The sequence below is a fragment of the Gadus morhua genome, chromosome 6 (assembly GCF_902167405.1).
Source record: "Gadus morhua chromosome 6, gadMor3.0, whole genome shotgun sequence".
Taxonomy (NCBI): Eukaryota; Metazoa; Chordata; class Actinopteri; order Gadiformes; family Gadidae; genus Gadus; species Gadus morhua.
In genome coordinates, this window is record NC_044053.1 from 2976535 (window position 1) to 2994166 (window position 17632).

General features: G+C 52.6%; 1 protein-coding gene across 1 annotated transcript in view; it reads left to right on the forward strand.

Annotated features, from left to right (window-relative positions):
- LOC115545121 (atrial natriuretic peptide receptor 1) overlaps window positions 1–17632 on the forward strand; it is a gene marked incomplete at its 3' end in the record, with an annotated part of 29958 nt that overhangs the window by 11157 nt on the left and 1169 nt on the right. The window contains 1 exon segment of the mRNA XM_030357962.1: window positions 16966–17150. Within this exon segment, the coding sequence (XP_030213822.1) occupies window positions 16966–17150 (185 nt within the window).

The following is a 17632-nucleotide window of genomic DNA, read 5'->3' on the forward strand; positions in this document are numbered from 1 at the left end:
GTCCAGCACATAAATATTCACCCAATCAGCGCTCACACACACACTCACACACACAATCACACACACAAACACACTCACAGACACACACACACTACTCATATTAACTGCCGTAATAACTCACAGAAACGCACAATCACAGGCAGACAATGAGAACGAACACACACACACACACACACACACACACACACACACACACACACACACACACACACACACACACACACACACACACACACACACACACACACACACACGCGCACACACTTGACACTACTTTTCATTTATGCACAAAACTACTCATGCAGGCATGATGTATATGTATATATATATATATATATATATATATATATCCTTTAAGTTTATTTGCAATTGTTCTCTCTCTATCTTGTTATCTCTCTATCCCCTTCCTCTTTCTCCTTTTTAACATTGTTGAGCGGACCTAAAAAACAAAGCATTTCTCTGTAGGTTGACATCTTCTGCTGTACGTATGATAACTGAACTTGGACTTGATTGGATGGCAGTCCACACACACACACACACACACACACACACACACACACACACACACACACACACACACACACACACACACACACACACACACACACATGACAGAACAACTGTTTTACATCACTGGCACTCGGGGTGGGTTGGTTCTCAGGCAGTTCCAACGCATCGTGCTGGGACCACCTCACCCCCGAGAGTTGCTGCCTGGGGGTCAAAACTTACATACGACCCCACAGAGCCCACACAGAACAGCTTCCTGTTAGCACTCTGTGCTAGGCCCTGAGCTAACAGACCCCTCAGAGCCCACACAGAACAGCTTCCTGTTAGCACTCTGTGCTAGGCCCTGAGCTAACAGACCCCTCAGAGCCCACACAGAACAGCTTCCTGTTAGCACTCTGTGCTAGGTCCTGAGCTGACAGACCCCTCAGAGCCCACACAGAACAGCTTCCTGTTAGCACTCTGTGCTAGGCCCTGAGCTGACAGACCCCTCAGAGCCCACACAGAACAGCTTCCTGTTAGCACTGTGTGCTAGGTCCTGAGCTGACAGACCCCTCAGAGCCCACACAGAACAGCTTCCTGTTAGCACTGTGTGCTAGGTCCTGAGCTGACAGACCCCTCAGAGCCCACACAGAACAGCTTCCTGTTAGCACTGTGTGCTAGGTCCTGAGCTGACAGACCCCTCAGAGCCCACACAGAACAGCTTCCTGTTAGCACTGTGTGCTAGGTCCTGAGCTGACAGACCCCTCAGAGCCCACACAGAACAGCTTCCTGTTAGCACTCTGTGCTAGGCCCTGAGCTGACAGACCCCTCAGAGCCCACACAGAACAGCTTCCTGTTAGCACTCTGTGCTAGGTCCTGAGCTGACAGACCCCTCAGAGCCCACACAGAACAGCTTCCTGTTAGCACTGTGTGCTAGGTCCTGAGCTGACAGACCCCTCAGAGCCCACACAGAACAGCTTCCTGTTAGCTCTGTGTGCTAGGTCCTGAGCTGACAGACCCCTCAGAGCCCACACAGAACAGCTTCCTGTTAGCTCTGTGTGCTAGGTCCTGAGCTGACAGACCCCTCAGAGCCCACACAGAACAGCTTCCTGTTAGCACTGTGTGCTAGGTCCTGAGCTAACAGACCCCACAGAGCCCACACAGAACAGCTTCCTGTTAGCACTCTGTGCTAGGTCCTGAGCTGACAGACCCCTCAGAGCCCACACAGAACAGCTTCCTGTTAGCACTGTGTGCTAGGTCCTGAGCTAACAGACCCCTCAGAGCCCACACAGAACAGCTTCCTGTTAGCACTGTGTGCTAGGTCCTGAGCTGACAGACCCCTCAGAGCCCACACAGAACAGCTTCCTGTTAGCACTGTGTGCTAGGTCCTGAGCTGACAGACCCCTCAGAGCCCACACAGAACAGCTTCCTGTTAGCACTGTGTGCTAGGTCCTGAGCTGACAGACCCCTCAGAGCCCACACAGAACAGCTTCCTGTTAGCTCTGTGTGCTAGGTCCTGAGCTGACAGACCCCTCAGAGCCCACACAGAACAGCTTCCTGTTAGCACTGTGTGCTAGGCCCTGAGCTGACAGACCCCTCAGAGCCCACACAGAACAGCTTCCTGTTAGCACTGTGTGCTAGGTCCTGAGCTGACAGACCCCTCAGAGCCCACACAGAACAGCTTCCTGTTAGCACTGTGTGCTAGGTCCTGAGCTGACAGACCCCTCGGATGGGAAACCCTCTCAGGATCAGTTGTCTTCCTGTGCCGGGTTAATGGATGGGGCGCCTTTTAGATCCTGTCCTTTTGAACGTGTGGCGGCAGCTTTCTGTGTCTCTCTCCTCATTCAATAGACCGCAATCGCCGATGAAAACAACAATGCTGCACTTTGGCAGGCGAGAGTAACTCAGACTCAAAGATAGCGGTGGTCAGCTGGAATTAGAGAGCCTGAGAGCCATCACAGAATCACACGCAAAAAATACACCAGCAATGAAGGCAGCAATATAGAAAAGGCAGAAGGAGAGATTCGCTTTGTACTAGGGGCAACCCCCCCCCCCCCCCCCCCCCCCCCCAACAACTCAACCTCACTATTTTCCAAACCCTGTCTACGGCCCTACCTGTGATGGAGTGGACTGTGCCAGACTTCAACATGAAAACACACCATGCTTCCCATGGAAGGGTTAGGAAGGTGCAATAGTGTGTCGCTCAACTTCTGCACTTATCTCTCGGACCCTCCTCTCCGTTACCATAGCGACCCCTCGGACCCTCCTCCCCGTTACCATAGTGACCCCTCGGACCCTTCCTCCCCGTTACCATAGCGACCCCTCTGACCCTCCTCCCCGATACCATTGCGACCCCTCGGACCCTCCTCCCTGTTACCATAACGACCCCTCTCAGACCCTCCTCCCCGTTACCATAGCGACCCCTCGGACCCTCCTCCCCGTTACCATAGTGACCCCTCTCGGACCCTCCTCCCCGTTACCATAGCGACCCGTCGGACCCTCCTCCCCGTTACCATAACGACCCTTCTCAGACCCTCCTCCCCGTTACCATAGCGACCCCTCGGACCCTCCTCCCCGTTACCATAACGACCCCTCTGACCCTCCTCCCCGTTACCATAGCGACCCGTCGCTCCGTGGGGAAGGGGTCCGTGTTCGAGCCGCTCAGGAACCCGACAGACACCGCGCTCCGCGCCCCGCGCCCGCTGGGGGGCTCAGCGGGCGCAGGACAGCGAGGACAGCGAGAGACGGGAGGCCAATTAAAGACCCTTCTGTTTGGGATCACCCGGGGCCCCCATTAATCCTCCACTCTGCTCCGGGGCCCTCGTTACCGGGGGCCCGCTGCTGAAGGCACGGCGGACGGCTGAGACCCCTCTAGAGCGGATCTCTGGGCTGCCTGCGACGGCTCAGCTGAGGAGGCGGAGCGGGTGGACTTATAGCCGTAAGGGTGCTGGTTTGATCCCCGGCTCTTCCTAGCTGATTGTTGAGGAGTCCAGGAGCGAGACGCCTCACCCTGACTGCCCCTGAGGGTCCGGCTGTCGCCCTGCGTGGCCGACACCCCCGTCGGTGTGTGAATGTCTGGGTGAACTGGCGAGGTCGCTTTGGATAAAAGCGTGGGCTAAATGTCAATAAAGTTCAATCTCTTACTGACTAATTATCACTATGAGCTCAGGCTGTAGAAGTAGAACTTACAGAATTCAGGGAAGATCTGCTGTTTGTGACTGAGGTAGAAGTATTATTGGTAAGGGAAAATATGATTTATTAATCCCAAATTGCAAATTCAGGAATCACTATTCCTCAAATTAAAATAGTATGATTTACAAACCTATCATAACTACAGTAATTCTAACTATCAGTTGGATAAATTCTCCCACCTCCCTACCTCCTTGATCCAAAAGTCATTATCATATTAAACGATATAACCCTATTTGCCACATGATGCTCGCACAGGAGCGACCCAAAACAAACAACGGCTGAAGTCAGAGTCACAGTAGCGCGACGTCGATGCCTCCTCCATGATGAACTCCCAGACGGAGCAGAGAGGATGGCTCCTCCCACCCCCCTCGACCCCCCCCCCGCCCCTGCACTGGGGCTTTTTGATGATGTCACCAAGCCCTCTTCCTGTCACCCCCCCATACAAACACACACACCTACGCACGCACACTCTTTCTCTCTCTCTCTCTCTCTCTCTCTCTCTCTCTCTCTCTCTCTCTCTCTCCCACCCTCTCTTTCACACACACACACACACACACACACACACACACACACACACACACACACACACACACACACACACACACACACACACACACACCTCCTCCTCCTGAAACAACAGATCTGATGGAACAAACAGCCTGGCAGCATATCCAATTTCATCTGCTGTCCAGTTTCCCTCGGCCTCAGTGAAACAAACAACCCCATCCATCACAGGGTCGGACCCCCATCCTTAAGACCTCCCCCCCACCACCAGCACCAGCACCAGCACCACCATCACCACCAGCACCTCCACCCACGGCCAAGCCTCCAATACAGATCCATTAAACAGATTAATTTAACCCGGCACATTTCCCGACAAGGCTCCTGTGAAGCCAAGGTTGAGGGTTTATGAGCTGATTTTATCGACTCCGCCTCCTCACTCTGCTACCTTCAGAGGGGGAGGAGGGGGAGGAGGAAGAGGAGGAGGGGGAGGAGGAGGGGGAGGAGGAAGAGGAGGGGGAGGAGGAAGAGGAGGGGGAGTGGGAGGAGGAGGAGGAGGAGGAGGGGGAGGAGGAGGCGGAGGGAGAGGAGGAGGAGGAGGGGGGGGAAGGAGGAGCTGGAGGAAGAGGACGGGGAGGAGGAGGAGGTGAAGGAGGGGGAGGAGGAGAGGAGGAGGGGGAGAGGAGGAGGAGGGGGAGAGGCGGAGGAGGAGGAGGAGGGGGGAGTTTGAGGACAGGGTTATTGATCTGCTCTCTCTGATCGTCTGATTGATTTCCTCCTCCCTCCTCTCATGAACTCTCCCTGCTGGGAGGGGGTAGGGGGGGGATCTATGACAGACAGACAGACGCATGGAAACAGAGCGATAGAGCGAGAGATGCTATGACCCCCAGTAGGAAGGTGTTTATCACCCCCCCCCCCCCAGTGCTACGAGGTTAGGCGCTGTCGCTGAGGCTATATATAGAGAGGGGGCCGCGCAGGTGAGAGCACCTGTCACATTCAGCCAATCCACGCTGAGCAGAGCGATCCCTTCGGCCGGGGAGATTCAGTTACCCTCCCGCCCCCCTCTCTGTGACTCCCACATCACGGGTGAGGACGGGTGAGGACGGGCGAGGTGCTCACTCAGTCAGAGCGGGGTGAGGGGGGGAGACAGAGAGAGGGGCGGGACATGTTGACGGGACATGTTGTGGTTCACATCCACTGAGCGCCGAGGCATTGGCGTTCAGAAGCGGCCTTCTGGGTGAATCCTCAGTCATTTACTATAGGAGTTCTGCCTTACTGTCATAGTGTGTGTGTGTGTGTTAGTGTGTGTGTGTGTGTGTGTGTGTCTGTGTTAGTGTGTGTTAGTGTGTGTGAGTGTGTGTGTGTGTGTGTGTGTGTGTCTGTGTTAGTGTGTGTGTGTGTGTGTGTGTGTCTGTGTTAGTGTGTGTGAGTGTGTGTGTGTGTGTATATTGACCACAGATCAGCCAATAAGCTCAAGGTGTAACAAGGTGTCTTCAACTACCCCCTCCCAGACCGACCAGAGATATGGCCCAGTAAGGGGCCAGCGAGGGCAGGTCCTGGGGGGGGAGGGATGTGATTTGAGCCCCCAGCCGCTCTAAGTTATGGATGCTATCTGTAGAGGGCGGGGATGTACAACCACAATGCGGTTTGCATTCATGTCGTAAATGATTTAGCGTATTCGTGCGACACTTTCATGTTTTATGGATGTTGTCTGATGTTCTGTGCTGTTGTTGTCCCCAGACGAGAGTTAACGAGGTTCCACAATGAAAACCTAAAATCGATGGTGCTGGTTAGAAGATTAAAGCCTGTTAGAACATGGAGCTGGTGAGAACGCTCCTGTAGTCAGAACACTCCTGTTGTCAGAACACTCCTGTAGTCAGAACGCTCCTGTTGTCAGAACGCTCCTGTAGTCAGAACGCTCCTGTAGTCAGAACGCTCCTGTAGTCAGAACGCTCCTGTAGTCAGAACGCTCCTGTAGTCAGAACGCTCCTGTAGTCAGAACGCTCCTGTAGTCAGAACGCTCCTGTTGTCAGAACGCTCCTGTTGTCAGAACGCTCCTGTAGTCAGAACGCTCCTGTAGTCAGAACGCTCCTGTTGTCAGAACGCTCCTGTTGTCAGAACGCTCCTGTAGTCAGAACACTGCTGTGATCAGAACACTCCTGCTGTGAGAACCCTCGGTTCATAAGAACACTCCTGTTGTTAGAACAATCTGTTCGTTAGAGCGCTCCGCTCATCAGACCACCCCTGTCTTCAGAGCACTCGGCTCGTGTTAGAGCACTACAGACGTGGAACCCGCTGGAAGGTTAGAGCGCTCTCTTCAACATTGAGCTCATTAGAGAACTTTAACTCAGAGCATCCCGCCGTCAGCCCTCCCTGCTCCCTGACCCCCCCCCCCCCCCCCGTCACCGCTCTGTTACCCGCCGCCGCTGCTGTCGCCATGGCGGCCGGCCCCACGGCCAACCATGCCGAACAAATCTTCGCACAAGGCCGTGCTGTCAGGCTCTTTTCCCTCTTCCTGCCCGGCCGTCCGTCTGGGCCTGGTTAAAGATTAATACCCTCTGGAGGAACGGGGCCCCGAGCAGCGGAGATAGGGGGCCCCGGGGGGCCGGGGGTGGAGCTGTCTCCTGCTGTGGTTTAGTGCCGCGCTCAACCCCCAGGCCTGATGGAGGGCCGGTGGCGGAGGAGGACACCCAGGACCTCAGACGCAGCCCGGGGCCCGGAGGGGGGGGGGGACAGGGGAGCTTCAGCTGCTGAGGCTGTGTTCCCCGTCTCGTTCTTTGACGTCAGTGAAGCAGAGAGGAACGCGGTTGATACCGGTCCGTTGTTACGCCGTCCTACGTTACGGTCAGGATCTGTGTTTCCACGGACCTGGGTGGGGACGGACCACCCGCCTACGTTCCTTTAAGTTGGCCCTCTGCCCTCTCACACGTTACACTACACTAGGAGGTAGAACTGGTTGTCATGGCGTCCTCTTTGTGTATTTATATTTAACATAATTTATAGAGGTGAGTCGCACTTTTCCGTTCCGATTTACATTTAGGGCACTGAGCAGATGCTTTTATCGACTAATAATGAGCTACAATGAACGGGTTGATTCTAGAAAGTTGCGATGCAATGCCTCTGTGCCTGCCGGTCACCAGTGTTGAGGTTCCCTTGAGCAAACGGACCCGGCTCAGTGGTTGTGAGGCAGGGAGGGGACCGGCGCCCCCGATCCATTTAGGTGCAGGTGGCATTCGGCTCGGGAGGTGGAGCGGGTTGGCTGGTGACGGCGGTCGCTAGTTTGACCCCAGTTGCTCAGAGTGTCGAGTAGGGATGCACCGAAATGAAAATTCCTGGCCGGAACCGAAACCGAATATACTGAAACAGTTGGCCGGAAGCCGAAACCGAATAACGAGTGTGGCTTTTGCTGTTTTTCATTCATTTTGCTTTAATTTTTCACCATTGCATAAATCAAACAATTAAATGTCCTTTATAAACTTTTTTGTCTTGCTTTTCAATAAAAATAATCAATTACCAATTTGATACAAAATATTAATTTAATACGACGTTTTCTAACATTCCAGCTGACCTTATAGCAAAAACTTAAGAACAATGTAACTTTAAATAAATTAGTAAAACAATTTTTTTATTTTTTATTTATTTTATTATTTTAATCCAAAAATAAAAATGGTCGGTGTATTTTTTTCGGCCTTTTACTCCTCCATTTTCTGTGGCCGAATATTCGGTGCATCCCTAGTGTCGAGGTGTCCCTGAGCGAGACGCCTCACCGTGACCGCTCCCGACCGGACGGCTGTCGCCCTGCGTGGCCGACTCCGCCGTCGGTGTGTGAATGTGTGCGTGAATGTGAGTGTGAGGCATTATTGTAAAGTGCTTTGGGGGGCCACTGGTTAGCAAAGGGCTGTATAAATGCACTCCATTTAACATTTACGTCGTGCACAAGGCTCATGGCAGGGCATCTGAGGCAGAGAGGCCACCTGATTGGTTCAGGGGGTTAACTCCACATGCCTCCATCTGATCCGATCTGCTTCAGCAGGCGCTTGTCCTCCTTCAACCAGAGGCCCTGAGGTGGAGGACTGAAGTCTCTCCTGAAGGACCAAAATCATAAAATAGCAATCGTCAGATTCGAGGGAAGTTGCCCTCATAAATAAAACAAACACGTGGATGTCGTTTAAATCCCGATCTGCATAAATGAAGTTAAACGCTCCGGTTGGTTCCATTACAAAGAAACACTCATCAGGTTCGCCCGTGCGCGTTGACCGCAATATGCGCCGCAGCGAACGGCCCTTGTCCGGCCCCCTGATTTACGCCCGCCATAAAACCACACACAGCTTCGTCTCTCCTCGCTAATGCCCTTACGGACGCGCGACCTTTGGGTCACATCCCACGCTGGTAATTACGACACAATAAACGTGGGCTGACCTGACAGCGGAGATGTATGCGGCAGGTTGTGTTTGTTCAATGAGCACAGCTGTGTTCAGGTGAGGGACTGCGGGTCTGTCTTCAGGCAGGTGGGGTTGGATCTGCCCAGGCCGGGAGGGAAGGTGCTCCCGGTGACAGGCAGTGGGGACGTCTTTACCTTCTTCTGTGTTCCACAGTAAAGTAAAAGTACAGAGATTCAGCATGAACTCAGTCGTTCAGACACGCGAGTCTGAAAACATGTTCCAGTGGAAGACATTACGTTTGAGTTCGATTTTGGTTTGTGTTTTACGTATGAGTCGGTTTTGGTTTGTGTTTTACGTATGAGTCGGTTTTGGTTTGTGTTTTTTACGTTTGAGACTGTTTGGTTTTTGTTTTACGTTTGAGTCGGTTTTGGTTTGTGTTTTACACTTGAGACTGTTTGGTTTGTGTTTTATGTTTGAGACTGTTTGGTTTGTGTTTTAAGTTTGAGTCGGTTTGCTCAGTGTTTTACGTTTGAGTCGGTTTTGGTTTGTGTTTTCATGTCGGTCTGTTTTGTTTGTGTTTAGTGTCGATGGAGCAGTTATTGTCTTGGTTATTGCTTCCTTTCATTGTGAACTCTCCACTTTGTTTTTCTGCTGACTACGTCTTCAGTTAAAATGGCTAAGCTGCGTGAGAGGTATGTCTCGCCTCTTACACACAGAGAGGAAGAATGTGTAAACAATTACACAACAATCACAACGCATAATAAATACACGCTGATAAAACACATGGACTTGGCTTTGCGGTTCCACGTCTTTCCTCTCAGAACAGCGACCTGATAACATCGGCCCGCTGTTGAGAGCGCACGGTGTCCCCGCTACCCATGTAAACAGCGCGGTGAACTGAGTGGTGCTGGTATTTGGCTGACCGGAAGCGCTGAGCAACAGTGCACACGCAGGGCTCTGGAGCCCTGCCCTCGGGAGTCATTGTGTTCCTCTGACCTCTGAAGGGACCGACGACCTCCATAATGAGCTGTTTACAAACCAGGAAGTGAATAGGAAGACAGTGTTGCCAACACTGTGGCGCGCCGCCGTTAGCCGCTAGCCGTTAGCCGTTAGCCGTTAGCGGTGTGTGTCTTGCACAGAGAGAGGGACACAGTCCATTCAGTTAGTTCCTATTCCGGTAAATGTCGTTCCGTGCAAATCGTTTCCATTGCTTCATCGGCTTGGTAAACCTGCCTTTATATTGCCAAGGCATGCTGAAAGAAAATAAATAATACATTTACATTTTACATTTACATTTATATTGCCAAGGCATGCCGAAAGAAAATAAGCTTTTATCCAAAGGGACTTACAATAAGTCCATCCGTCAGAAAGAGAAACATCAATATATCTGTCGGTACAGTGAGGATGTTCATAGAACCATGTGCCTAGCACTAACCGTAGACAACAAAGATAGCTAGGATAAGACGCTGCAAAATGCTAATTACAATTAGCACAATTAGCACTAAGTGCAATTCAATAATAACCCTCTACATATGTTTAAACAGTGAGTACCTATACCCTGTATACAACTGCAGTACAGACTGTAAGGGTCAATATTTCGCGTATGGTTGTCGATTTGAAAGAGATGCACAAATGGTTGCCCTCAGTCCACTCCAATGCGGGGCGAACTCTGCTCTGGGGTGTGAGCCAGAAGCCGGGGCCTGGTGCCGCCAGCTCGCTCAACACAGGGCTGTTTTATCAGGCTCCCCCCAGCCCTTCCTGCCCCCTCAGCTGTAGCCTGGCTATTGCCAGACCAAGCTCAATCGTAGACTGCACGTTGGTCTGGGGAGGCTGCTGTCATTTTCTTCAGCACAGGAAGCGTGATCAACGGGCCTAGTTCAACTCACGCAATTGGCTGCTTGCCGTCGCTTCCCTGTCGTCATTGTGTTAAACCAGCCGATAGCGCGCCAGGGGGGAAAAGCCAGCTTGGTGATTGGCTCCCGCAAAAAAGTAATGGAAGCAGAAAGAAGTGTATTGCTCTTCTCAAGACCCTACTGCAGCAGGGCGAACTCAAATCGCCGGCAGAACGGGCGGGGTGTACCCAGTCTGCCTCAGCTGAGGAGCTGCAGGGGAACCAGTGAGACAGAGGGACTCCCAGGCCACTCTGAGCTGTCCTGTGGTCCTTTGTGACGTCTGTCCACTTTCCGGAGATGGGGGTACACATCAGGCCCTCCCGCACCTCCACCAATCAGGGGGTGGGTATCAGGCTCAGATCATCGCCACTTTGACCAATCACAATGAAGGAACCGACATGGAAATGGATGATCTCACCCACATGGAATCGTTCATCAATCATTCAGGAGTTGCGTAATGATTGCAAAAAGGGAGAAACGTTTTGTTTTTTATTTCAAAGTCTGCACGTGGTTTAAAGGAAGTGGATGAAGAGATAAACAACACTGCCAGCTCAGCCTGCGTGTGTCACCGACTCCGCAGGACTCACAAGGTTCACACTCTGTAATGAGATGGGGTGTTAGGGAGAGAGGGGAGAGGAGAGATCAGGGGGGAGAGAGGGGGGAGAGAGGGGGGAGAGAGGCGAGAGAGCAGAGATCGAGGAGAGAGGCGAGAGGGGGGAGAGAGCAGAGAGGAGAGAAGGGGGAGAGAGGCGAGAGAGCAGCGATAGGGGAGAGAGGGGAGGAGAGAGGAAGGAGAGATCAGAGAGGGGAGAGAGGAGAGATAGGAGAGATAGGAGAAATAAGGGAGAGGGGGAGAGGGAGGAGAGATCAGAGAGGGGAGACAGGAGTGAAAGGGGAGAGAGGAGAGAGGGGAGATCAGAGAGAGGAGAAATAGGTGGGAGAGATGGAGGTGGGGAGAGAAGAGATCAGAGAGGGAAAGGGAGGGAGAGAGGGTTGAGGGAGAGAAGAGAGGGAGGGGAGATAGGGAGGGGGAGATGTGAGAGCGTTGGCTGCCCGCTCGCTCCTTCCAGCTCTACCGTTTCAGTCCGAGGTCAGACGACGTGCGGCAGGCGGCGGTGAGTCTGCTGCAGAGTCACACCGTGGGGCTCCATCGATCCCTCCTGAACCACAGCCCCCCCCCCCCCCCCTGTCCCCCCCCCCCCGTCCTACAGGGCTGCCTCATCGATCCCTCCTGAACCACAGCCCCCACAGCCCCCCACGCGATCCCTCCTGGAGGGTTTTAGGGTGAGAATCAGAATTTATTGATTTGCGTCAAAGATAACACAGAAATTATCACAGACTCTTTGTGAGACAAACAAAATAACTTTAACGTTAACTTACCCTTTAATGACTTTCGTCTTAAGTCACTTTGGAAACTAAAGTGTTCACCAAATGACCAATATTAATAATAGTTCAAAACAGTTGCAGACAAACATCTCAGCCCAACCCAACGTCATGTCTTTATTTGATGTCGTTGACGTTAACTTTCGAGGGGACATATCATGCCACTGGTGGCATGATATGTCCGCACGATTCGCACGATTCCCAGCGAACCCCTTTAACGATTCGCTGTTGCTGTGACTGTTGCTCTCAACACATTCACTTCAAATCGATCGCTCTGTATCTCCAGACGTCATGGTTGAAAGCACGATGACAACAGAGACAATATCAGAAGGACAGCTCCGGTCCAGCACTGCGTTGATGAGGACCAGACATCCACAGTATTCATCTGTGTGTTCACCGCACCCCGCCTTTGTAAACCGGAGCTTCTAAAAGAAACACTGGCATTAGCAGAGCAGGAAGAGACTGCACCCACCCCCACAGAATCACTAATTAGTCACCCAGGACTAGTGTGAAAGGACCCCCTACTAGGCTTCATAGACCCCCCACGCAGCCTGACACTGTCATTAAAATGGAGAACACTACATTATGCACATGATGTATAATGATACGAAGGCCTCACCTACAGTTCTGAGACTGCTGCTGGGGTTTGGTGATTGGATTTAGTCCCAGGGTTTCATTTGGTGTACTCGATGGACTGGATACTTTAAACTAACAGGTTACACGACACGAAATATTGTTAAATGTAATTAAAATGCATCGAAATGATCACCAGCAATTGCAAATGATTTATTTTCAGCTACTCTGGTATGTCTTCAGTTTATTGACCTACCAAGTTTTAGGTTTATGTTGACCCCAAGGAAGGCAGAGAACACAAAGGCATAAATATTTGTGTAGTGTAATATCCCAAAGTATTATTCCATCACTGTTTCAGAATACACTGCAGTGTTGAACCGTTAACCGTTAGAGAGAACGTACCGCGACTGCCACTTTGAAATCCACATCGAACTATCACTATGGTTTAATAAGATCTATCGACGATCTGGCAAAGAGACCTGCTTATTTATATACATTTTGATACAATGGGGTTAGATGGACTGCCCCTCTACACAAAGACCTGTGGAGAGCAACAGGAGGGACGATATGAAGGCACAGAGTCAGACCGAGCTGGGTCTGGGAGGTAGCAGGGAAGTGGGTCGGAGGGCCGGCCGTTTTACGATAACACACCGGCCAAGAATTTAGATTAACCAAAACAAGGCAGAAATGAAGAGCAATCCAGGTCATTAAGTGCAGAGACGGCTGTTGTAGGTTAGGGACCCAGGGCCGGAGGCCGTGTGAAGGGGCCGACAGGGGCCAGCACAGGACTAGCTCCATCGCTAATCATTAGCTAGTTATGGTAGCACATAGCTAACTGGAGGCACGGGGTGAATGGGCTACACATGAGTTCAGATGAGTAACTGTTAGCGGCTTAGCCAACCAGAACTGTGACGGACGTACAGTAGGAGTCGCCAGCTTCCCTCCCATCGTCCACCAGGAAGATATTATGCTTGCACTGGGCAGATCCCACGTCCATTGGCAGAAGACTGTGGTTGTACTGGGAAGCTCCCAGTGTCCACCAGTAGAAGGTTGTTGTTGTACTGGGAAGCTCCCAGTGTTGACCAGTAGAAGACTGTGGTTGTACTGGCAGCTCCCAGAAGAACCAGTAGAAGGCTGAGGTTGTACTGGGAAGCTCCCAGTGTCCACCAGTAGAAGGTTGTTTTTGTACTGGTAAGCTCCCAGTGTTGACCAGTAGAAGACTGTGGTTGTACTGGCAGCTCCCAGAAGAACCAGTAGAAGGCTGAGGTTGTACTGGGCAGCTCCCAGTGTCGACCAGTAGAAGGTTGTTGTTGTACTGGGCAGCTCCCAGTGGTTGTACTGGTTAGTTTTATAAGAATCAGTGCTTCTAGGTCAAAGCGTTGGTGCGCATCGCAGCGGCGTCCATTTGCCAACCATAATATCAAACCAATATCAATCCAAAAGACCTCAGGTATAGTCGATATGTTCAGGGCTGACTGCAGGTACACCACTGGAAGCAGAGCGGAGAACCACGGGAACAGAAGACACTCAAACACGGCACACTCGGTCGAAATACACATCTGGCGTGAACATCAGCCGTGCGATGAAAGAGAGATGATAAACTGGAGAGGAAGGATTATCCCAGGAGATAATTAACCTTTCCTTTCCTCTCTGACCTTTTTCTTTCGGCAGCGTCAGCGCGTTGGATTCCGCGCGGTGGGTCTTTCACCGCGGCTATGAGGAGAGGCTTTGAAGATAAGCGCTGTGTTCAGGGCACAGGAAGTCATCATTGCTCTGTTTCCTGTGAGCTGTTTTAAAGCGGTCCTTTGAGAGGGGCTGGTGGTTAGGGGGGGACTCCATTAGTGGGGGGATTTAGTACCCATTCTCACGAGAAACTTTCACGAGACATTTATAGACGTTTCAACGGGTGGTATGGATGCGTCTGTGGGTTGCAGCCACGTGGGATCGTTTTTTTTTACTTTTCCGTCGTGAGAAAGACCAAATCCATTCGTCACAACAGTTGCTGCTCAGTTTCTGAAGGCTATCTGTAGATAAGATGGATTCATTAGATAATAGCGTGTCACCATTGTTTTGACCACTGATATATATGATATATATGATGTATACAATCACCATTAAGGCGTTCTGTGAATCTGCGATTCGTGACCCTTTATGTCATGAACAAGACACGACTATCGGTGACTAAACATGGTACTTAATACATTCTTGCTCACCCCGACCTAAGCCAGTATTATTATCCCTGTGTGTGAATAACATTAGCGTTTCTGGCGTAAATGCGCACAGCCCAAGCAGCGTTCAAAAGGAGACGGCATACAGAGAGCGTGTAGAGTCACATGCTACCACGGAGGCCAAACATGAGACCATCCCGACCCAGGAGGGCGGGGCCGCGGCGAAGAGGAAACAGATCGGAATCTTCCATCGGTAAATCTGTCCTCGGCTCTCCAGGGCCTCCTCAACCAATCAGGGGCCCGCTCCGGGCAGGAAGTGTGCTGCGGTCAGGTGGTCTGCGCTGGACCTCCCGCTCATCCTGTTTCCTGAGGTCTGCGCCCTGGCCACCTCACGCTTCACGGCCTGACGCTAAGGGACCTGAACGGACCCACAGGGGTCAGCGTGTCCCTTAAATAGAGGGCGGGGGTCGGCGGAGCCACGGGATCTGTCGACCAGTAGCCCCCCGCCGCGGTCGCATTGGGAAGCTCCCACTGTCCAACCGCAGCAGGGTGGAAGGGTTTTCTAGAGGTTGTGTTTGAGCCCAACGATGGGAAAGAAGCGATGGAAAACCCACCACCCCTCAGCGGACCGAAGCAGACACATGTTCCAGATCAGTCCAAACTACGCACTTCCCTTCAAAAGGTGCCCCTAGTGAAATGTCCGTTTGGAAAAAAACAGCAAACACGTAATACTCATTCTAGACGGCATTCAGGGTTGGCACTTTGCAAGAGCGCAGCGCACGGAATGAAAGTAGTTCCTCGTTCTGTGGCTTAATTTCCCTGGAGAGCCGATTCACCGTCCTTTCATCTCTGCTGGTCCTTGAATACCTGGAGTGGACCCCCACATGGGTGGGGGGGAGGCTGTAGGGGGGAGGGGGAGGAGGGGGGGCTGTGGTGGGGGGGTGGGGGGAGGGTAGACGGTGAGCGGATGGATACTGGCCTCATGGGGTTATGTCACAGAAGTCAAACGCAGCGCTGTGGCTGAATGGCTGAGAAGGTTTGCCCTGCTGTGGTGGAGTCTCAGAGAGCTGGAGGGCCGGTCTCCATCGCAGCCTTTATCTCTGGACCAAGTCAGTCACTGTCAGTCTCTCTTCTTCTCTCTCCTCATCTGCTCCTTCCTCCTGGCCTCCCTTTCCTGTCTCCTCTCCTCCTCTCTGCTTTCCTCCTTCCTCCTCGCCTCCCTCTCCTCTCCTCCCTCTCCTCTCCCCTCCTCCCCTCTCCTCTCCTCCCTCCTGGCCTCCCTCTCCTCCCCCCTCTCTCCCCTCCTCCCCTCTCCTCTCCTCCCTCCTCCTCGCCTCCCTCTCCTCCCCCCTCTCTCCCCTCCTCCCCTCTCCTCCCTCCTCCTCGCCTCCCTCTCCTCCCCCCTCTCTCCCCTCCTCCCCTCTCCTCTCCTCCCTCCTCCTCGCCTCCCTCTCCTCCCCCCTCTCTCCCCTCCTCCCCTCTCCTCCCTCCTCCTCGCCTCCCTCTCCTCCCCCCTCTCTCCCCTCTGCTTTCCTCCATCCTCCTTTCCTGCCTCCCCTACCCAGCCTTTCCTCTTCTTTCCTCTACTCCTCTTGACCTCTCATCTCCCCTTCTCCTCTCTCCCCCTCTCTCCTCCTCTCTCCTCTCCTCCTCTCTTCCTCTTTCCTCCTCTCTTCCCTCTCCCCCTCTCTCCTCCTCTCTCCTCTCCCCCTCCCTTCCCTCTCCCCCTCTCTCCTCCTCCCTTCTCTCCCACTCTGTCCTCCTCTCCCCCTCCCTTACCTCTCCCACTCTCTCCTCCACTCTCCTCCTCCCTTCTCTCCCCCCCTCCCCTCTCCTCCTCGGGATAAAGAGGCCCTTCTTGTGTTTGGGTCGACTCCCCTTTTAGCCCTGGGCGGTTGCCATGGTTTCGCAGCAAGCTTCCTGTGCTGGGGTTATTAAACTGTGTCACAATAAGGGCGGGGGGGGGGGGGGGGGGGGGGAGGAGAACTGGAGGAATCCAGACCTGAGGTATGACGTGAGGCGGGGTTTACCCACGTCTGCCTGTGGTCTCTCTCTCTCTCTGTGTGTCTCTGTGTGTCTCTCTCTCTCTCTCTCTCTCTCTCTCTCTGTCTCTGTCTCTGTCTCTGTCTCTGTCTCTGTCTATGTCTCTCTCTCTCTGTCTCTCTCTCTGTCTCTGTCTATGTCTCTCTCCCTCTCTCTCTCTCCATATATATAGTGCTCTCTCTCTCTCTCTCTCTCTCTCTCTCTCTCTCTCTCTCTCTCTCTCTCTCTCTCTCTCTCTCTCTCTCTCTCTCTCTCTCTCTCTCTCTCTCTCTCTCTCTCTCTCTCTCTCTCTCTCTCTCTCTCTCTCTCCCCCTATAGATACTAATGCTCCCTCTCCCTCCCCAGTGGTGTTCTCCTGCTGCTCCCCGGATGTCTTCAGGCAGATGATGGTGCGTGTCCACCAGGCGGGGCTGCCCGCCAACGAGTACGTCTTCCTTTACATCGACGTGTTCGGAGACAGCCTGAAGAACCACAGCAAGCCCTGGGCTCGCGGTGACCCCGACGACCTCGTCGCCAAGGAGGCCTACCAGGTAACCACGGCGATACAACGTCACTGCACACTATCACCCTAACACAGTTAAACTACACACTGTCACCCTAACACAGTTAAACTACACACTATCACCCTAACACAGTTAAACTACACACTGTCACCCTAACACAGTTAAACTACACACTATCACCCTAACACAGTTAAACTACACACTGTCACCCACAGTTAAACTACACACTATCACCCTAACACAGTTAAACCTCACACTGTCACCCTTACACAGAAAACCCTGATACTGTTCAACTACTCACTATCATCCTAAATGACACACTATTGTGTTTGTGTGTGCGTGTGTGTGCGTGCGCGCGTGCGTGCGTGTGTGTGCGTGTGTGCGTGCGTGTGTGTCTCTCAGCTGGTCAGTTGACCGAGGGATTGATTGCAGATTGCCGATCTGAGACACCTGTGAGACACCTCCAGTCAAAGTTAATTAACCTTCCTGCAGGACCCAGAATGATGTCA